Source organism: Triturus cristatus, chromosome 11, assembly GCF_964204655.1.
Source record: "Triturus cristatus chromosome 11, aTriCri1.1, whole genome shotgun sequence".
Classification (NCBI taxonomy): domain Eukaryota; kingdom Metazoa; phylum Chordata; class Amphibia; order Caudata; family Salamandridae; genus Triturus; species Triturus cristatus.
Window position 1 is genome coordinate 369,373,484 of NC_140594.1, and position 16,700 is coordinate 369,390,183.

Genomic DNA, 16,700 nt, shown 5'->3' on the forward strand with positions numbered 1-16,700 from the left:
CAGCGAGTCATAGGGGGAGACAGAGTTGCCCCCAGACGCTGGTAGTTACAGGAAGGATATAAAAGGGGTTGGCAGTCACAATGAGCACCAAGTAGATCGATACTGCTGATAACGTTTTGCAGAGAGGAAGCTCCAATCAAAGGGGGAATTCACATCAATGTTCTTGAACATCGAAGTCATTATATTGTCATACAACATAGTTCACTTCTACAAATAGAATCATCTATATTGCCAACCTACATTGACTGAGGTTCGGACATTGGGGCTATGGTTAAGGTCAAGGCTCAGAGCGAGGGGATATTATAAGGTTGGAGTGGCATTGTATCAACTGCAGGCAGCAGGAAGTAACAGACAGGATGCTGCAGGAAGTAGATTCACTGTCAGTTGTATCCCTTGCAGGATGCCACACATAACAGATAGGATGCTGAGACAACAAAGACGGAAAATATAGACAGCGATATGTTAAAGTAAAGGTCAGTTACCATCATCAGAAGAACATCGGAGGGCAGAAGGTGGCACAGGCACAGAGCTTTATCGTTGATTTCCTCCTGACCAAGTAGAATCTCCGAATGCAATTCTACACAATCGATGAAAGCAGCCATCTCTGTGACGAGGGCATTTACAGCACAAGCTGCAAGAAGAAACAAAGGCTAGTAAGATGCACAGGAAGGAAGGGAGAGAGGGACATCCGGAGTTTGGATGGACAGAAACAAAGTAAAGAAGAATGTAAACAAATAAACTGAGACAGGCTATGGAATGGAACAGGGAGAGCATATAAATGGAAACAAGGAGAGGAGTGAAAAACTAGGCAAGGGGAAGGGGAGCCAGTGAATGAGAAAGGCTTTCCTATCTCCAAGGCGACTTTCACCCCATCTAAACAGCTCTCATTCTTAGGCAAACTCAAATTAGCATCGTTTGGATTGGAGATAGGTTTTTATTAATTCAACTGAAAATGCATAAACGAATTTGTTATTGCTGTGGGAGAGCAGTCCGTTCTGAACATCACTGCTTCACTTTAGTGCACACAAGTATCAAAAATGGCGTTGTGGAGAGATCAAAGCAGTCCTCTAAGTGGCATCCACTGGTGGCGTTAAGCCATCTCGTGAAGAAACCGTGTAACTGATGAGCAGAGTTGTACCAGTTTACTACCCTTTCTCTTTACAGTGATTCCTGCTGGCTTAGGATAGGACTGCTTTCAGAGTCACACCTCTTGGGAGGCACTGGGTCTCTGTAGAAGATGGCGATTCTATATGAGATCCCAAATTCCCCGTGGTCTCTATTCCTAAAACATTTTTATATGTCAGAAATATACTTTTTACATGGGCTCAAAATGCACTCCTCCCTGGAAGCTGGATACTCACCGGCCACCGCCTCACTGGCAAAGACGGGGAGGATTGTAGCACTGTGCAGGCTCAGCTCACCCACTGCCGCCTCACAATCCTTCGGAAGTACAAAGACATCCCCCGGTGAGAGACCGTAAAGGGAGACGCTGCGCCGCAGAAGAGACAGGGCATGCAGCACCAGATTCGGTCTCTGCCCTGAGAATCCCACATCGAAATTTCGGAAAAGAATCTCATCAATCAGATGAGAGAAATCATTTACCAGACGAGAAAGAAATACGCCCTGTAAGAGACGAGACATCAACATTTAAAATGCAAACAAGGGAACCCTCATTACCCATTAGAAACAAACACACACACACACACACACGAATTAACAATCAGCACTACAGCAATATCAATTATTAAACAGCTAAAAGAACAAGTTACTTACTTTGGTTAACACCTTTTCTAGTAAAGATATCTAACAGCAGATTCCTCACCTGTTGAACTCCTCCCTGCGTCAGATTGGATATGAACAATTTTGCATAGCAATTCCCTACAGCGCCAGCAGGTGGAGTTATGCGGACGTGTGCCCCCTTCTGCCACTCTGTCTTGTGCGGATGTGATGCTGGAACCAGAATAAATACATATATGTCACCTGTCTGCGTTGGTGAAATGTTCTTTCTGTACTCCTGTGAGGACACGAGGTGTAGTCTATGGTGTGGTTGTGTGAATTCACCATGTAATACACTACAAACCCCTTTAGGACCAGTCAGGTTTAGTTTGTTAAAGCTTAGCTCTACCCTCGGCAGCTGTGACTCTGTGGAATAAGACTTAACAAGAGTAAAGCATTTATACAGCACCAAAACAATTGAAGAAGAAATAATCTTGATACTCAAGAATTTCAACACCAATTTATAAATATAAAGTATATTTGTCGATATTTATGAATATCAAAATGAAAAAGATCCACCGGAGGATTCCAGAGATCTAGATTTTACAAGAAGCAAGAAACCAGGACTTTTCACTTAACTGAGAACAAGCTTTGGCAAATTCAATAAATTTGACACTTCAATACTTTTTCAAGAAAAACATCTGCAGGTTACTAAGCCGCTTCTTAGGGATTCTTTGGGAGACTAATTCTGGCAGGGAGCCAGTCAAGGGGTCAAGCAAGGTCCAACAAAACACGTATCTCCTCAAGAAAAGCAGTCTTCAGTCCAGTTCAAGCATTAGTGGCTCGTTGCCATTGAGCTTGTATAAAGTGATCCTGATGCAAGGGCTACAGGATGCTGAAGTTGGTAAAGGATATTGAAGATGCTGTGCAGTCGACGGAAGTCTTCCTGGGTCTACTCCTTGGTCCACGGTCCTGGTGAGGTGATTTTGGCCACAGGGGTCAACATCCCACGAAGTCCTCCACGGGTCATCAGACATCCAGTCATGGCTGGGCTACCAGTCACACGGCACATCGATTTGAGCGTTTTTCTTCTTTTGTCTGTATCTCTCCTTCTGGGCATAGCAAATGCACCCCGATGAATCTCCCGGGTCCAGCAGACTCTGGTGCACCTTTAGAGCTTCTGGTCTGTGTTTCTTGGGCTGCCCTGGGGTAAGGAGGGGCGATCTGGGATACCAACTCATCACAGCAGGCATTTTCAGCTTTTGTGGCCCTGTGCTGGAAACAGAAGTCAGTCAACTGACTTTTGGAGTCTCTGCTTCTGCTTGGGCTCAGGGGACAGCTTCACCATGAGCAGGACACATCAGGCACAGTCCTTTCATTCGCTAGCCTAGGGAGCGGTAGGTGCAGTCCAACTACAGTTCAGCCTCTTGTTAGCCAGTTCCAGGGTCAGCAGGGCAGTCTTTTGGTTCTCTTCATCCAATAAAGCGATATCAGAGTTCTGGATGCTAGTGTTGCCCATTTTAATCACAGAAAGTGCTCTAAGGAGAGCTCGTGGTCATGAGCCAATAGACTACTAGGTTCCATTCTGCCTGATGACAACTTCCTGTGAAGGGTGGCATCTAGCAATCCCAGAGTGCTCTATTCTGCCACTCCTAAGATGTCCGACCCCTCTCTTGGTGTGAGGAGCGGAATAGCCCACCCTAGTGACTACCTGTGGGCTATATACCCATGAAAATATCGATTTTGTCAGTGTTCTCTATCTGTCCCCGCTGCCAGTCTGTTCACCTAAACAATAGAGCAGCCCTTCTTGTGTTTGTGCACTACTTGTCCTTCAAAGAGGACTTCCACTTTGCAGCGCATCTTTTGGGCCAACACCACATGAGGCTTTCTGCCAGGATGAGGTAGCATCTCCCCCAGTAGAAGCCTCTATTGTTAACATGTCTCCCCATGACGGCAGAGGGATGTCTCATGGCACGCCTCAGAAAATGGCTACTGAAAAACTGAGCAACAGAGTGTCAACTTTCAAAAATGTTTGACTTAGGCATTAAGTCGGGCTTAATGTAGTGAGTCGTTTGATACCTTGAAGTACCAACTTTGGTAGTCCAATTCAGAAGTTAGCAAAACTGAGTTGTCAGCATGTAACTCCGTACTCGACAATGGGGCTACCAAACTCTATCATAGTAAAAACAACAATGGCAAGTTTTTATTGTTAGAACATGTAAAATACATGTTTCACTTTGTGATATATTGCACCCTGCCTTAGGAATTGAAAGGCCTGCTGTAGGGGTGACACATATATTACAGAGGGAGGTTTAGACTTTGCAATTACCTTAAATGTCAAAGTTGAGTTAGCAGTTAAAATTGCTCTACCAGTTTACAGTGTCAGTCTGGGAGGCATGTTTTACTTTGTCTAACTCGTGGTGACACAACTAATGCTGCAGTCCACGAGTGACACTACCTTACAGTCCCTAGGTACCCCTGCTACTATATACTAGAGACTTACAAGTAACGTAAGCCATGCTAATTGGGTATAAGCCAATCACCTATGTACTCAGAGCACATCCTATGAGTCCTATTAGCAGGGCTCAGGGCATTTCAAAGCCATTGCACTAGTGCATATTAGTCACAATTGGGGTAATAAATCTGGTGAAGCCTACAAAAAGCCTGCTTCCTCACAAGTCTGTCTGTGCCAAAAGACATGGAGTCTTAAGAAAGCACCATTAAAGGACAAGTTACTTCCCTTCGGTAATGCCTTATCTGTTAGAGACTCTATCTAGATGCAGATTTCTTAGCTTAGAATATTCCCCAGGTGTTAAACTGGATCTGGAAAATCTTGAGTAGTACCTCTGCATGTCAGTAGGTGGAGTTGATCAGCTCCACTTCAGCGCTGTCTGTAAGAGAAGTGATGTCTACGGTGCCTATAGAGGCGCCACCCCAGCGCACTGACATAAGTTTCTTTTTGAGACATTTCCACGCGAGAAGCACAGAGCCATGTTTAAAAAAGCCAATGTACCAGTTAGCAGACACTAAGGTTCCAGAAGGGCCTTTTAGATAGAAAGAACCCATTCACAATAGCGGGGAAGATGGGAGGGTCAGTAAGGAATATACGGCTAGAAAGTTTCTCTGCCAGAGAAGACGTTACCAAAGGTAAGTAGCTTGCTCATCTGCTAGTGACTTCTAGCCGCAGATTCCTTACCTCAGAATAGATCCTCAAACAGTACCTCCCCAGAGGTGGGTCTGCGAACAGAGGAAGATCAAGAAGTCTTGGAGGACAGAACAGGTAAAGTGCCCGTCACGATGGACCTGACTGTCAAGGCAGTGGTGTTTTGTAAACGTGTGTAGACATGCCCACATAGCAGCCTGACAGATGTCCAGGCAGAGGCTCCACGAGCTAATGCAGTGGTCACAGTCTTGGCTCTGGAGGGAGTAGCCCGCAAGCCCTCAGGGAGTTGCTTACTGGCCAATGCGTTGCAGATCTTAATGAAGAGCACAATAATTTGCGGATGGTTCATTTCTGCATGGCTTTCCCTTTCATTGTCTCAGTGGAGTTTCTCCTTCTTGTTAGAAGGGTGAGGCAGAGGAAAGGTCGGAAGAGTGATCTGACAGACATGGATCATCGTCACCATTGGTAGGAAAGGGGCACACATGCGGAGAACCAGCTTTTCTGGAAAGAAGTTAGTGTATGTAGGGTGCACAGAGAGCACCTGAAGCTCGACAACCCTCCTGGCTAATGTAATTGCCACTAAGATGATGCTGTTTGATGGACGTAGAGAGCAACTATTATTGGCCTCGAAGGGGGAACACTTAAAATTTTTTAAAACTAAATGAAGGTTCCATTGTAGGATAATGAAGGGTTTCGGAGGAAACACATTCTGAAGTCCTTTCAGGAAAAGTGTCACAACTGGTGACTTTAACAGGGAAGGCTGATCTGGCAAAAGCAAAATACCATAAGATAAGACCATATGGCTGAAACATACCTCTCGGCTATAGATAAAACAAAGATAAGGGTCAGATAAGGGTGCAGAGAGATTATTAATATGTTTGGCAGTGCACCAAGCTACAAACCTGTCCCAACAGTAGGCACATACGGTCTTAGATGAGGGACGACTGGTTGCCAGAATGACTTAGCAGGTCAAAGACTGTCCGCTGCTTCTCAATCGCCATGCATGAAGGTGAAGCGTGCAAAGGTTCAGGACTCTACCCTGTTGCTGTGACAGGAGATCCTCTCAAAGGGGCAGCCTGATCGGAGAACTGATGCTCATGCTCAGGAGTTCAGGACACCATATTCTCTGTGCCCAATCCGGAGCCATAATAAAAGACTTGGGCCTGGTCATTCCTGATCTTCTTGAGAACTCTGGGCAGGAGTGGAATTGGTAGAACAGCGTACAGAAGGCAAAAACGCCATTTGAGATTAAATGGGTCTCCGAGCAAGAGCCGCCTTGGAAATTCCAGGGCACAGAAGCACTGCCATTGCATGTTCTAGGCAGTGGCAAATAGATCTAATCAAGGATCTCCCAGTCACAGAAGAGACCTTGCACCACTTCCAGATGGAGACACCATTTGTGACTTGTGAGGCATTGATCGCTCTGTTCATCTGTCCTGGGAATCAGAAAGCACACCAAGGGTTGCACAACCAGGAACATGTCCTGAAGATCCAGCCATGTCCAGAGGCACTGAGCCTCCTGGCACAGACTCCACAACCCCACCCTGCCCTGTCTGTTGCAGTACCACATGGCGGTGATGTTTTCTGTGAACACCTGCACTAGTCTTCCCTTGATGGAAAGGAGGAAGGCTTTCAATGCCAAGTGGATCACTCTAAACTCCAAAAGGTTCATGCGGAGCTGAGACTCCTATGGAAAACAGAGTCCTCTGATGTCCACATCCCCAGATGGCTGCCCCAACCTATCAGTGATGCATGTGACACAACTGTGGACTCCGGGAGGGGAAGTGATAGGGGTCTGCCTGACTCAATTGCGGTTTGTCAGCTTTCACTGCAGATATTTTGCAATTCCCTGCAATATCTGGAACTGATTGGAGAGATTTCCCTGATGCTGCGCCCACTCAGACTTCAGGTCCCGCCAAAGAGCCCGCATATTCATGTGTTACCGGCAGAATTCAGGAGGCTTTTAGGCCCAGCAGCCACAGAGTCAGTTTCACCGAATCTAGGATAGGGGGTAGTACCTCTGAATAACCTGGACTTGCCATTCAGGAAGATATGCCAGAATGGCTCAGATAAAAGGGAGCGTTTGAGAGAGAGTCAGGTGTGACTTTGGCACGTTGTGAGTAAAACTCTGCAAATGCAGGAGGTTCGCCACAGTCTAGGTGGGTAACAACTGCTTGGGGCAGGCCAACCTTCAGCAGCCAGTCGTCAAGGTAGGGCAGGACTGGAACCCCTGATGGGTATGGATTTTCTTTCCCACCCCCTTACTCCTCAGGAGCTGAGTGGAGCACTATTAATGGCTCCCTTTCTGTGGGGAGGCCTTTGTTCCTTATGCTGGGGAGCGGGGTAATTAACTTGGCCCAGCAGGTTAGAAAAAGGCCTGGGCCCTGATCTGAGCGAAATATACAAATTCTGGACCACCCATAGGGTGTACTTATAGCTGCCTGGAACTTGTATAATTAAACTGGGTGAACACTGTTCACCCCAGTTTGATATCTTCTTGGACTTTGTAGGCCAAAGGGAAGCAAAACTGCACTTTGAGGCAGATTTCTCCCTGTATATAGCATAAAGTGCCTCTGCAGACAAAATAGTAAACCATATTCGTTTCCCCTATGAGTGTGCACCAATATTATAAGGTCTAACCAGGTCAATATCTATTCCTACAGGGCCCCCTCTGCACCAGGCTACCTGTGCGCAGTTACTGGGCTGCGCACAACAGTAGTCTCTTGCGTAGCCGTCACAAGTGTTCCAGCGTAACCAGCTAAATGCCCCATCCCCTTGCTGCATCACAGCAACCATATCAAAAAGGTGAACCCTCGAGTCCATTTACCATGTGATTACCATGGGTGAGACACCAGTTGTGAGGCTGACCCACAGTAAAAAGTCAAAAACCAGGTGATCCAAAAGTGCAAAATCCAGGCAGGTTAAATGGGCAGAACCCATTTTGCTACAATAAGACAGTCCATCTAGGGATGGTCCTCTTTTGTACATCTTTGCCTTTTTTAGCTCCATAAAAACCGATAAAAATGTGGTCATCTTGTTGGATTTCTGTGGTCCTCTCAATATAAAAACTAAGGGCCTTTTTGGGATTAAAGAGATGTAACCTCTCTTAATCCTTGGAAGGATGAGGTGTTGCATAAAAAGAAGACAAAGTAATAGACTGTTCTCTATGAATGGGTGTGGCTACCTTTGCAAGGAATGCTGTCCTTGTTTGGAGGACCAGTTTGTCAGGAAAGAACGAGACATAAGGAGGCTTCAATGACAAAGGCTAAAGTTCACTCGCTTGCCTTGCAGATGTAACAGCAGTGAGGAACACTGTTTTCAAACTCATTGTGGCATCACAAATGGGACAGGAGGGAAAATATGATCAGCCCCATAAAGAAACGCAACACAGCGGGTGATTTAAAGAGAGGTGGTTAATCTGTTAAATGTAAAAAGGTTCAACGGACCACTAAGTAACCTTTAACTGTGGCCACAGCAAGGCCTTGAAAGGGAGACTTATAACAGTAGATATGATGAGAGGAATCCCACACCAAAAACTTCTCCCTGCAGCCTACATAAACGTTTTAAGTGGAAGGACGCCTGGCTGTTAGGATTACAGCAACCATTTCAGGAGGAAGATCGTATTCCATCAGCTGCCAGTGCTCAACCTCCACGCACAGACATGTAAGCTGTGTTTTAGGATTCTGCCAGGTGTTGGACAATCAGAGATATGACCTGATTTTTCAGCCACTTCCAAAGTTGCAGAGCTTTTAAGTACAGAACCCATGGCTCAATGCAGCCCTGTTTGTTGCAATACCACATGGTGGCTGTGTTGTCCATGAGCACCTGTATGCATGCCCCTTAGAGCATTGAAAGGAAAGACATAAGAGCCAGGAGAATCGCTCGTAACTTCAACAGATTGATGTAGAGACAAGTTTCTGCTGTAGAACAGAGTCCTCTGGTCTCCACCTCTCCCCAATGACCCAACCTAGTAAGGATACATCCATCAAGACGGTAAGCTCTGGATGGGATAGAGAGGCCTCATGTTGGTTCAACTGTGGTTGAGTAGCCACTACTGCAGGTCTTTTGCAGTCTCCTCCGACACTTGAATGGCATCGTCCTCCTGCTTCAACACCCTCCGCATGCTCCGCAAGATCTACAGGTGGATCCCCACCGAAACTAGAAGAACAGTCACCCAGGCCCTCGTCAGTAGCAGGTTGGACTACGGAAACGCCCTCTACGCAGGATCCTCGGCCAAACTCCTGAAACAACTACAACGCATACAGAACGCCTCTGCACGCCCGATCCTCGACATTCGCTGCCACATCACACCCCACCTGAGAGACCTGCACTGGCTTCCCGTCAACAAGAGGATCACCTTCAAGCTCCTCACCCACGCACACAAGGCACTCCACAACACCGGACCGGCATACCTCAACAGATGACTCACCTTCTACATCCCGAACCGTCAGCTCCGCTCCGCCGACCTCGACCTCGCCACCATCCCGCGCATCCGAAGAGCAACCACCGTCGGCAGATCGTTCTCCCACCTCGCCGCAAAGACCTGGAACACCCACCCCATCCTCCTACGGCAGACCCAGGATCTACTAACCTTCAGGAGGCTACTCAAGACCTGGCTATTCGAGCAGTAGCAACACCCCTCCCCTTCCCCAGCGCCTTGAGACCCTCACGGGTGAGTAGTGCGCTTTACAAATATTCTGACTGATTGATTGAGCTGACAGATTTTCTTGCTGGTGAGCCAACTGAGACTTTAAAATCCTCTGCAGAGCCCATATATGCCAACTGGTGTGGTCCACAAGCAGGATGCAGGTGACCAAGAAGCCTCAGAGCTCAGCTGACTGAGACCCAAGCTGCAGGTTGAAACATCAATATCACAGACCGAATTTCCAGGACTTGTAGAGGAGAAGAGATGGCCCAAAACAGCACAGTTTTAGGATAGCTCTGACGAAAGGGAGCTTCTACGAAGGTCAAGGTCAAGGTCAAAGGCTTTATTTCGATAAAAACATATCATAAAAGCTTTACAATTAAAAAAGAGTTTAAATTCATTTAGGTTAAAATCCAAATTTTTCAATAAGAGAAAGACATATCATAAATAGATGTTAAGAACGGATTAAACAATTTCTTTAAGCCTTTTGCTTCTGATGCGCCATGCCCAAGATAGAAATTTTGATAGGGCGCAAGCATACAGAGGGCGGGAGTCAGACATTAAAATACGTAACGCCTCAATGTAGTGCCTAGTACCTAAGGAACGGCACAATTGCTTAAGCCATCTTCTTCTTGGGTATACATACTGTGGGCATTCAAATAAAAAGTGGGCCACAGACTCTTGTCTAGATATACAAAAAGGACAAAATTCAGTGGTCTGGGCAGGGGGATTCCACCGGGAAGTAAAAACATAAAGTGGGAGAGTCCCGGTCCTAAATTTAAAGTAAAGAGATCTATCAAAAGGTCTCTCAATAATGTCAAGATACAGTTCCCGGATCGGCTGTTCCTTGAATTCCAGAAAGTCCTCCGTGAGTCTACCCAATGTACAGTTCGTGTTTCGTTGGGTCGCAATCCAATTCCAATATAGAGACTTAAGCGTAGCTTTCGGGGGGGAAGACCTGTTTTCCCATGCTGCGCTTAGCCCCAGATTGCACAAGAGGATTTTCATGTCGCTCAGCCACTTTATCTTGTGCCATCCAGGGAGTGACATAACTTCGGAGAGGCCTTTGGCATATTTAGCTAGTTCCGGGACTCGCCAAAGTCGGGCCCATAGCAGTAGAGGGCGAAGTTTCGCCAGGTCATCAATAGGGCGACATCCTAGATCGAGCATCAGTGGAGTCGTGGGAGTACCTTGAGGGAGTGACATGATGGCCCTACAAAACTTTCTCTCAGCTCTTGACAACTCGCTAATATTGCATGAACCCCACAGCTCAGCCCCGTAAAGAGCAGAGCTGACTGCCCTTGCTGCATAGATTTCCATAACAGGGGCTATAGGTCTAATAGCACAAGAGCGCTGTTCCTTCAGTAGGGCCCCTGTTACCCTCTTGTGGGCTAGCAACATCTTGCATAAGTGGGGGGCCCATTGCATATTATGAGATAAGCGGATCCCTAGGTAATCAAACACATCCACCCTCCCCAAAGGTACGGCATTTAATTTCAAAGGGCGCACAAGTTTTTTGGGGGGGTTCATCACAAGATATTTCGTTTTGTCAGTGTTGATTACCAGGCCCCGTTTAGCGCAAAAGAGTTGGAAGTTATTTAATAATTTTTGGAGGCCCATAGGGGATTTGGAGAGTAAAAGGGTGTCGTCTGCGAAGAGGAGGGTAGGGATACGTTCCCCTGCCAGGGATGGTTCGTCTGAAGGATCGTTCAGCAGATGCTCAACCACACCGTTCACATATAAGGAAAAAAGGGTGGGGGCTAGAACACATCCCTGGCGGACCCCTCTCTCTACCGGGATTCTACTAGTTCTCTCTCCATCCCTGCCCCATCTAATCTGGGCAAAGTTGTTTTCATGCAACCTTGCAATTAACAAGAGTAAATAGTGGGGTACCCCCATGTCAACGAGAACTCTCCAGAGGGTCTCCCTGGGTACCAAATCAAAGGCAGTCTTTAAATCGATGAATGCGAGATAAAGACTGCCCTTGCCTAAGACCACCACCTTCCAATACACTAGTAACAATCTAAATGTCTGTTCAATGGTACCAGTGCCTGTTCTAAAGCCTGCCTGGTAGTCGGAAAGGATATTGGTTTCATCGATCCATTGTGATAATCTGACCAGCAGCACCTTCCCGACTACCTTTTGGGTTATATCCAGCAGGCTTATAGGTCTATAGTTAGACGGGTCGTCCCTGGCCCCCTTTTTAAAAATAGGGACGACCTCCGCCCCTTTCCACGATGCCGGAATAGGAGCTCCCCTACTAATGGCATTGATCAAACAGCAAATGAATTTGCCCCAATTCGGAATATCCGAACGCAGCAGATCCCCGGGGATACCATCTAAGCCGGCTGCTTTTTGGGGCCTAATGTTACCAATTGCATACTCGACTTCTTTGATCGAAAAAGCAGAATCTGCCAAATCTACCCCCCAGTCATTGAGTGTCGTGATTGTGCCTAACGTGTCGATTTCATAGTCTGCGCTTCTTATTGGGAGGTCGGAAGTTGCTAACGCCACCCCCCGCACCAGATCATCATTAGAAGTGGCTATGGGGGAAGTTTTAAGCATATCCCCAGTGTGACTAGCATACAATTTCGTAAAATGATCGACCCATGCTTGACTTGTAATATTACATGTGATGAGATCGCTGTCGGGTCTAGTTTTAGCTCTAATTGCATCCCAAAAACGCCTTGAATCTTTCCCCAAGCTGGCCTCTTTTAAGGAACACCAATATTCAAGCTCCCACTCCTTTCTAGCGCTTGCGAGGGTTTTCTTGTATAATGTCCTAGCTCCCTGAATTACTCCTTGATTTTTGCTTTTGATGGCCTTAATCAAGAGTGATTTTGCATGTCTACAGGCAGATGTATACCAGTCATGTTTCCCCCTAGGGTTCCTAGTTACCTTGTTCTTGACCAGATGCTCCTCTTTAGAAAACACATTCCCAATAGACCTAAGGGTTTCCTCAAAGATGGAAGTGACCCGGCCAGGGGTCGAGAAGGCCGGGTCACTGTTGTCCAACTCCATTTGTGAGGCAATGAGCAGTGTGTGTATAGTGTTGAGTTTGGTTTCATCCTTGGAGACCAAACTCCACTTCAAACGTCTCCCACAAGAGGAGACAAAGATTTTGTTAACTACCTTAGGAGATGTTTTAATCCTATCGTTGGGCCAGGGATTCCTAAGGGACAAGGAAAGCGAATTATGGTCGCTTTCAACGGTAGACAAAACAACCATATCCTGGACAAAACCCCAGAGAAAGAGATCTAACATGATATAGTCGATCCTTGAGGTGCAGTTAGTTCTATTAAATGTGGCCGCGCCCATAGGATCTGAGCGTGTGCGGCCATTGGCAGCTCTCAAGCCGAACTCCAGCGTTAAAGCATTCAACTGGATCGCAGTTGCAGACCATTTTTTAACCGGGGGGATGGCCAAAGACGGGATGCCCCATCTTTCGTCATCCTCAGCCGGGTCAGAAGTGTCATCCTGTAAAAGGGGCTCGTAGGTGCAATTAAAGTCGCCCGCGACCAGAACTTGGGCTCCAACTGTATTTTCTCTCAATATCGTGTCAAGAATGGACACTGTCGGAGACGTAGAGCCACACTTAGCACCTCTAGCATATACATTAAGTACATCAAGAATAAATCCCCTTTGGGGACCTCTCAGGGAGATTCCTAGGATGTCAGGACAATTGATTTGTTTTGCATCTATACGAAGATTTAGAGCAATGCTTATCCAAATGAGTAGGCCTCCAGAGGGACGGCCTATCCCATTTCTAGCAAGAACTGCAGGGACAAAATAGGTGACATAACCTACCCGGTATAAAGGTTCTAAACTCCAGGTCTCTTGGAATAAACAAATCGTGTGTGCCTCTACTAAGGCATTCCACTCCGGAAGGCATAATTTCCTGTGGATGCCAGCAAGATTCCAACTTAGAATTTTTAGAGTACCAAGAAGATCGTGGACGACATTTTTTTGGGCACTTTGGTGGACAACAGAGGGCGTGAATAAATCGGGGGGCACAAGCTCAGTGGAGAGCATAGGCAGTATGCTCCCGTGCCCTGTGATCACAGTGGAGCATGGGCTTAGAGCAGAGGTCTGCGGAATTTCTTGAGCAATTAATTTCGGGGATGAAGCAGTCTTGGTAAAATCAATACTGTTTTCAGAGACAAAACTATCTAGGGACTGGGATAATTTGGGACTATCATGTTCGATGACCTCAGGGCCATGTGCTGAACCCGGTGATGGTCAATCCACTTCCTCTAAACAGCTAAATCTGTTAGCGAGTGGTAAACCTCTCCAGCCAACAGAGAAAGCTGCGTCTCTGCCCTCGTAATCTGGCCAGTCGCTCCACTCCCTTCTTATATTCCAGTTGTTTATTTGTGGCATATTCCTATCGGGGGTGTCGGCCCAATAGTTTGTAGGAGGATAAAAGGAGGAAAGCCTTCTCACCTTTATTCCATCGTACTTAGGCCACATACCACGACGGCAAATGTAATCCGCCGTACGTGGATTATCAAAATTAACTATAATGCAGTCCCCTTGGCTCGTTTTCTTCTCGCTTCCCACCCAAGGGACCCTACGCACCATTAGGATCCTACTACCACAGGAGGGTGGGAGCGGTCTGTTGGTATTGAGCCAATGCTGGACCTTGTTTTTTAAGGACCACGTTGGTTCCTCAGCTTTTGGCCTTAACTCGGGAACACCGGTCAGGATCACAACATATGGGTCTGCGTCTGCTGGTAAATGTATGTGGTGCCCGTACTCCCCCCTGATTTTATCATTAGGGTGTGTTGGCCCTGAAGATTTAAGTAGTGTATTTTCCGAGATTTTGGCAGGGCCGGGGGGTTTAGGGGGCTCCACAACTTTCTTTAATTGAGCTGGCAGTGGCTTTAATCTTGTATTTAATACGCGAGAGGGTGCATTTGCCACTGGCCGCTCCGTTCTCAAGGTTGTGGGGGTTGGTTGCGGTTCCTCAAGATTAGCCAGCCCAACGCCCAACTGAACCCTAGGGGAAACATTCATTGAGGATAACTGTTTTTCAATGTTAGAAAGGGATAGTGCAATGGGTTGCATAAAGTCTTTGATAAGATCTTCTAATCTAGATAAAAATAAGTTTTTGGCCTCGCAGACTTTGCAACCCTCGCCCAAACTACCAAGGACACCAAGAGTTGTTATGTTTGTGTGCGGAGCAGTTATATCAGTGGCTGAATTAGGTAGGTTACTCTGATTAGATCTACTTTTGCTTTGCACCCGACTAGGCGGGATTTTTTTCTTGGGTTTACCATTGCATTTTTCCACCTCCCTAGGCTTCTTCCGTTTTGGAATGGCGCCCTCCCTCTTCCCCCTTGAGTGATTAACAGTGGGAAGCTCCTGCCTTGGGCTGATAAAAAGATCGGGCGTCTTCTCAAGAGCTTCGCTTGAGTGCATGTCCGAAAGAGCCAATGAGGCCGAGAGATCGACCGTATTTGGCACGCCATGAGTTTCAGCCTGGATTTCAATAAGAGGTCTAAGGTCCCTAGGGCTAGTGGGTGTCTTGGCTAAAGCCAAAGGGCCTATAGAGGATCGCCTTGCTAAGGCCAAATCCTGAGATACCCTCCGCTCCAAGAGCGATATGCCTTGGTTGATGGCTTCATTTGCCCTGGTGATGTACTGGTCAATTGGGCCAGATGTATGTACATCCCCATGTGCAGTTTTACTCCTAGAAGCCCTCGGCATCCTATCACAACTACTAACAATGTACACAATACAAACTAGAGCTAGTCAAATAAGCAAGAATCGCTAGTATGGTGCTTAAAGTGTATATTGAAGATGGCAGAGCAAAAACACCTGTCTAAAATGTAAGAGGGGGGGCCCAGTCCAGTCTTACCCGGTCTTTAACGGGCTTAAACGGGCCCGCCCTTGGCCCGGGCTTCGCCCGGCGTCCCGCTCGCGTCCCGCGACGCGGGGAGTGACGCTGGCTTTAATGCGCCTCCGGGCGCTAGGTGGATGACGCTGTGTCCGGTGAAGGCCCCCGAGGAGTCTGGGTAATGCAGTCCGCACTCACCCTCCCTCCGCGCTGCGGCCGCGAGATCCAAAACGCGGCGGCGGGAGGGGGGGGGGGACTATGCAGAGGCTGGAAAGTTGCGGAGAGTCAGGACCAGCAGGTAGGACCAGAGCACACAAGGGCAACGGCAAATGCAACACCCGCTCCACCGGGAGTGACGCTGGCTTTAATGCGCCTCCGGGCGCTAGGTGGATGACGCTGTGTCCGGTGAAGGCCCCCGAGGAGTCTGGGTAATGCAGTCCGCACTCACCCTCCCTCCGCGCTGCGGCCGCGAGATCCAAAACGCGGCGGCGGGAGGGGGGGGGGGACTATGCAGAGGCTGGAAAGTTGCGGAGAGTCAGGACCAGCAGGTAGGACCAGAGCACACAAGGGCAACGGCAAATGCAACACCCGCTCCACCGGGAGTGACGCTGGCTTTAATGCGCCTCCGGGCGCTAGGTGGATGACGCTGTGTCCGGTGAAGGCCCCCGAGGAGTCTGGGTAATGCAGTCCGCACTCACCCTCCCTCCGCGCTGCGGCCGCGAGATCCAAAACGCGGCGGCGGGAGGGGGGGGGGGGGACTATGCAGAGGCTGGAAAGTTGCGGAGAGTCAGGACCAGCAGGTAGGACCAGAGCACACAAGGGCAACGGCAGGTGTCACTTGAGCACATTAATGGTAAAACCCAACAATGTTAACAGGTTGCTTGTCATCTAGAGGTGGTTTGCAGCTGCTTGAGGTGAGATAGCTTCAGTAACCAGTTGTCGATGTATGCATATGGGATGCAACCACCGCCATCACCTTTGTGAACACCAGAGGAGCAAAGTTCAGGCCAAAGGGAAGCACGGAGAACTGAAAATGCTCCTGTCCTACCTCAAACCTCAAGTAATGTCTATAGATTGTAGCATGGGGGCATGAAAATATGCATCCCACAAATCCACTGCCACCATCCAGTGTACTGGATCCAGGGGAAAGAGAACTTGGGGCCAGGGTGAACATCTTAAATTTGTCCTTACTTAAGAAGAAGTTCAGAGGCCGAGGATCTAGGATGAGACCCCCTTCCTTTTTTTCAGTATACGAAAATATTGGGAATAACTATCAGTTCGGATTTCTGAAACCAGTATCTTGATTAAGAGAGTCTGAACCTCTACCAATACCTTGA

The 16,700-nt window shown here is 47.6% G+C and overlaps 1 protein-coding gene across 9 annotated transcripts in view; it reads right to left on the bottom strand.

Annotated features, from left to right (window-relative positions):
- Positions 1–16,700, bottom strand: part of GPAT2 (glycerol-3-phosphate acyltransferase 2, mitochondrial) — a 1,263,238-nt gene that overhangs the window by 337,455 nt on the left and 909,083 nt on the right. For all 9 annotated transcript variants that reach the window (XM_085634201.1, XM_085634205.1, XM_085634208.1 and 6 more), the window contains 2 exons: positions 1,362–1,623; positions 483–631 (listed from right to left, as the gene is read on the bottom strand). In XM_085634201.1, coding sequence (XP_085490327.1) covers positions 483–631; positions 1,362–1,623 — 411 coding nt within the window. The remainder of the gene's footprint in view (positions 1–482; positions 632–1,361; positions 1,624–16,700) is intronic.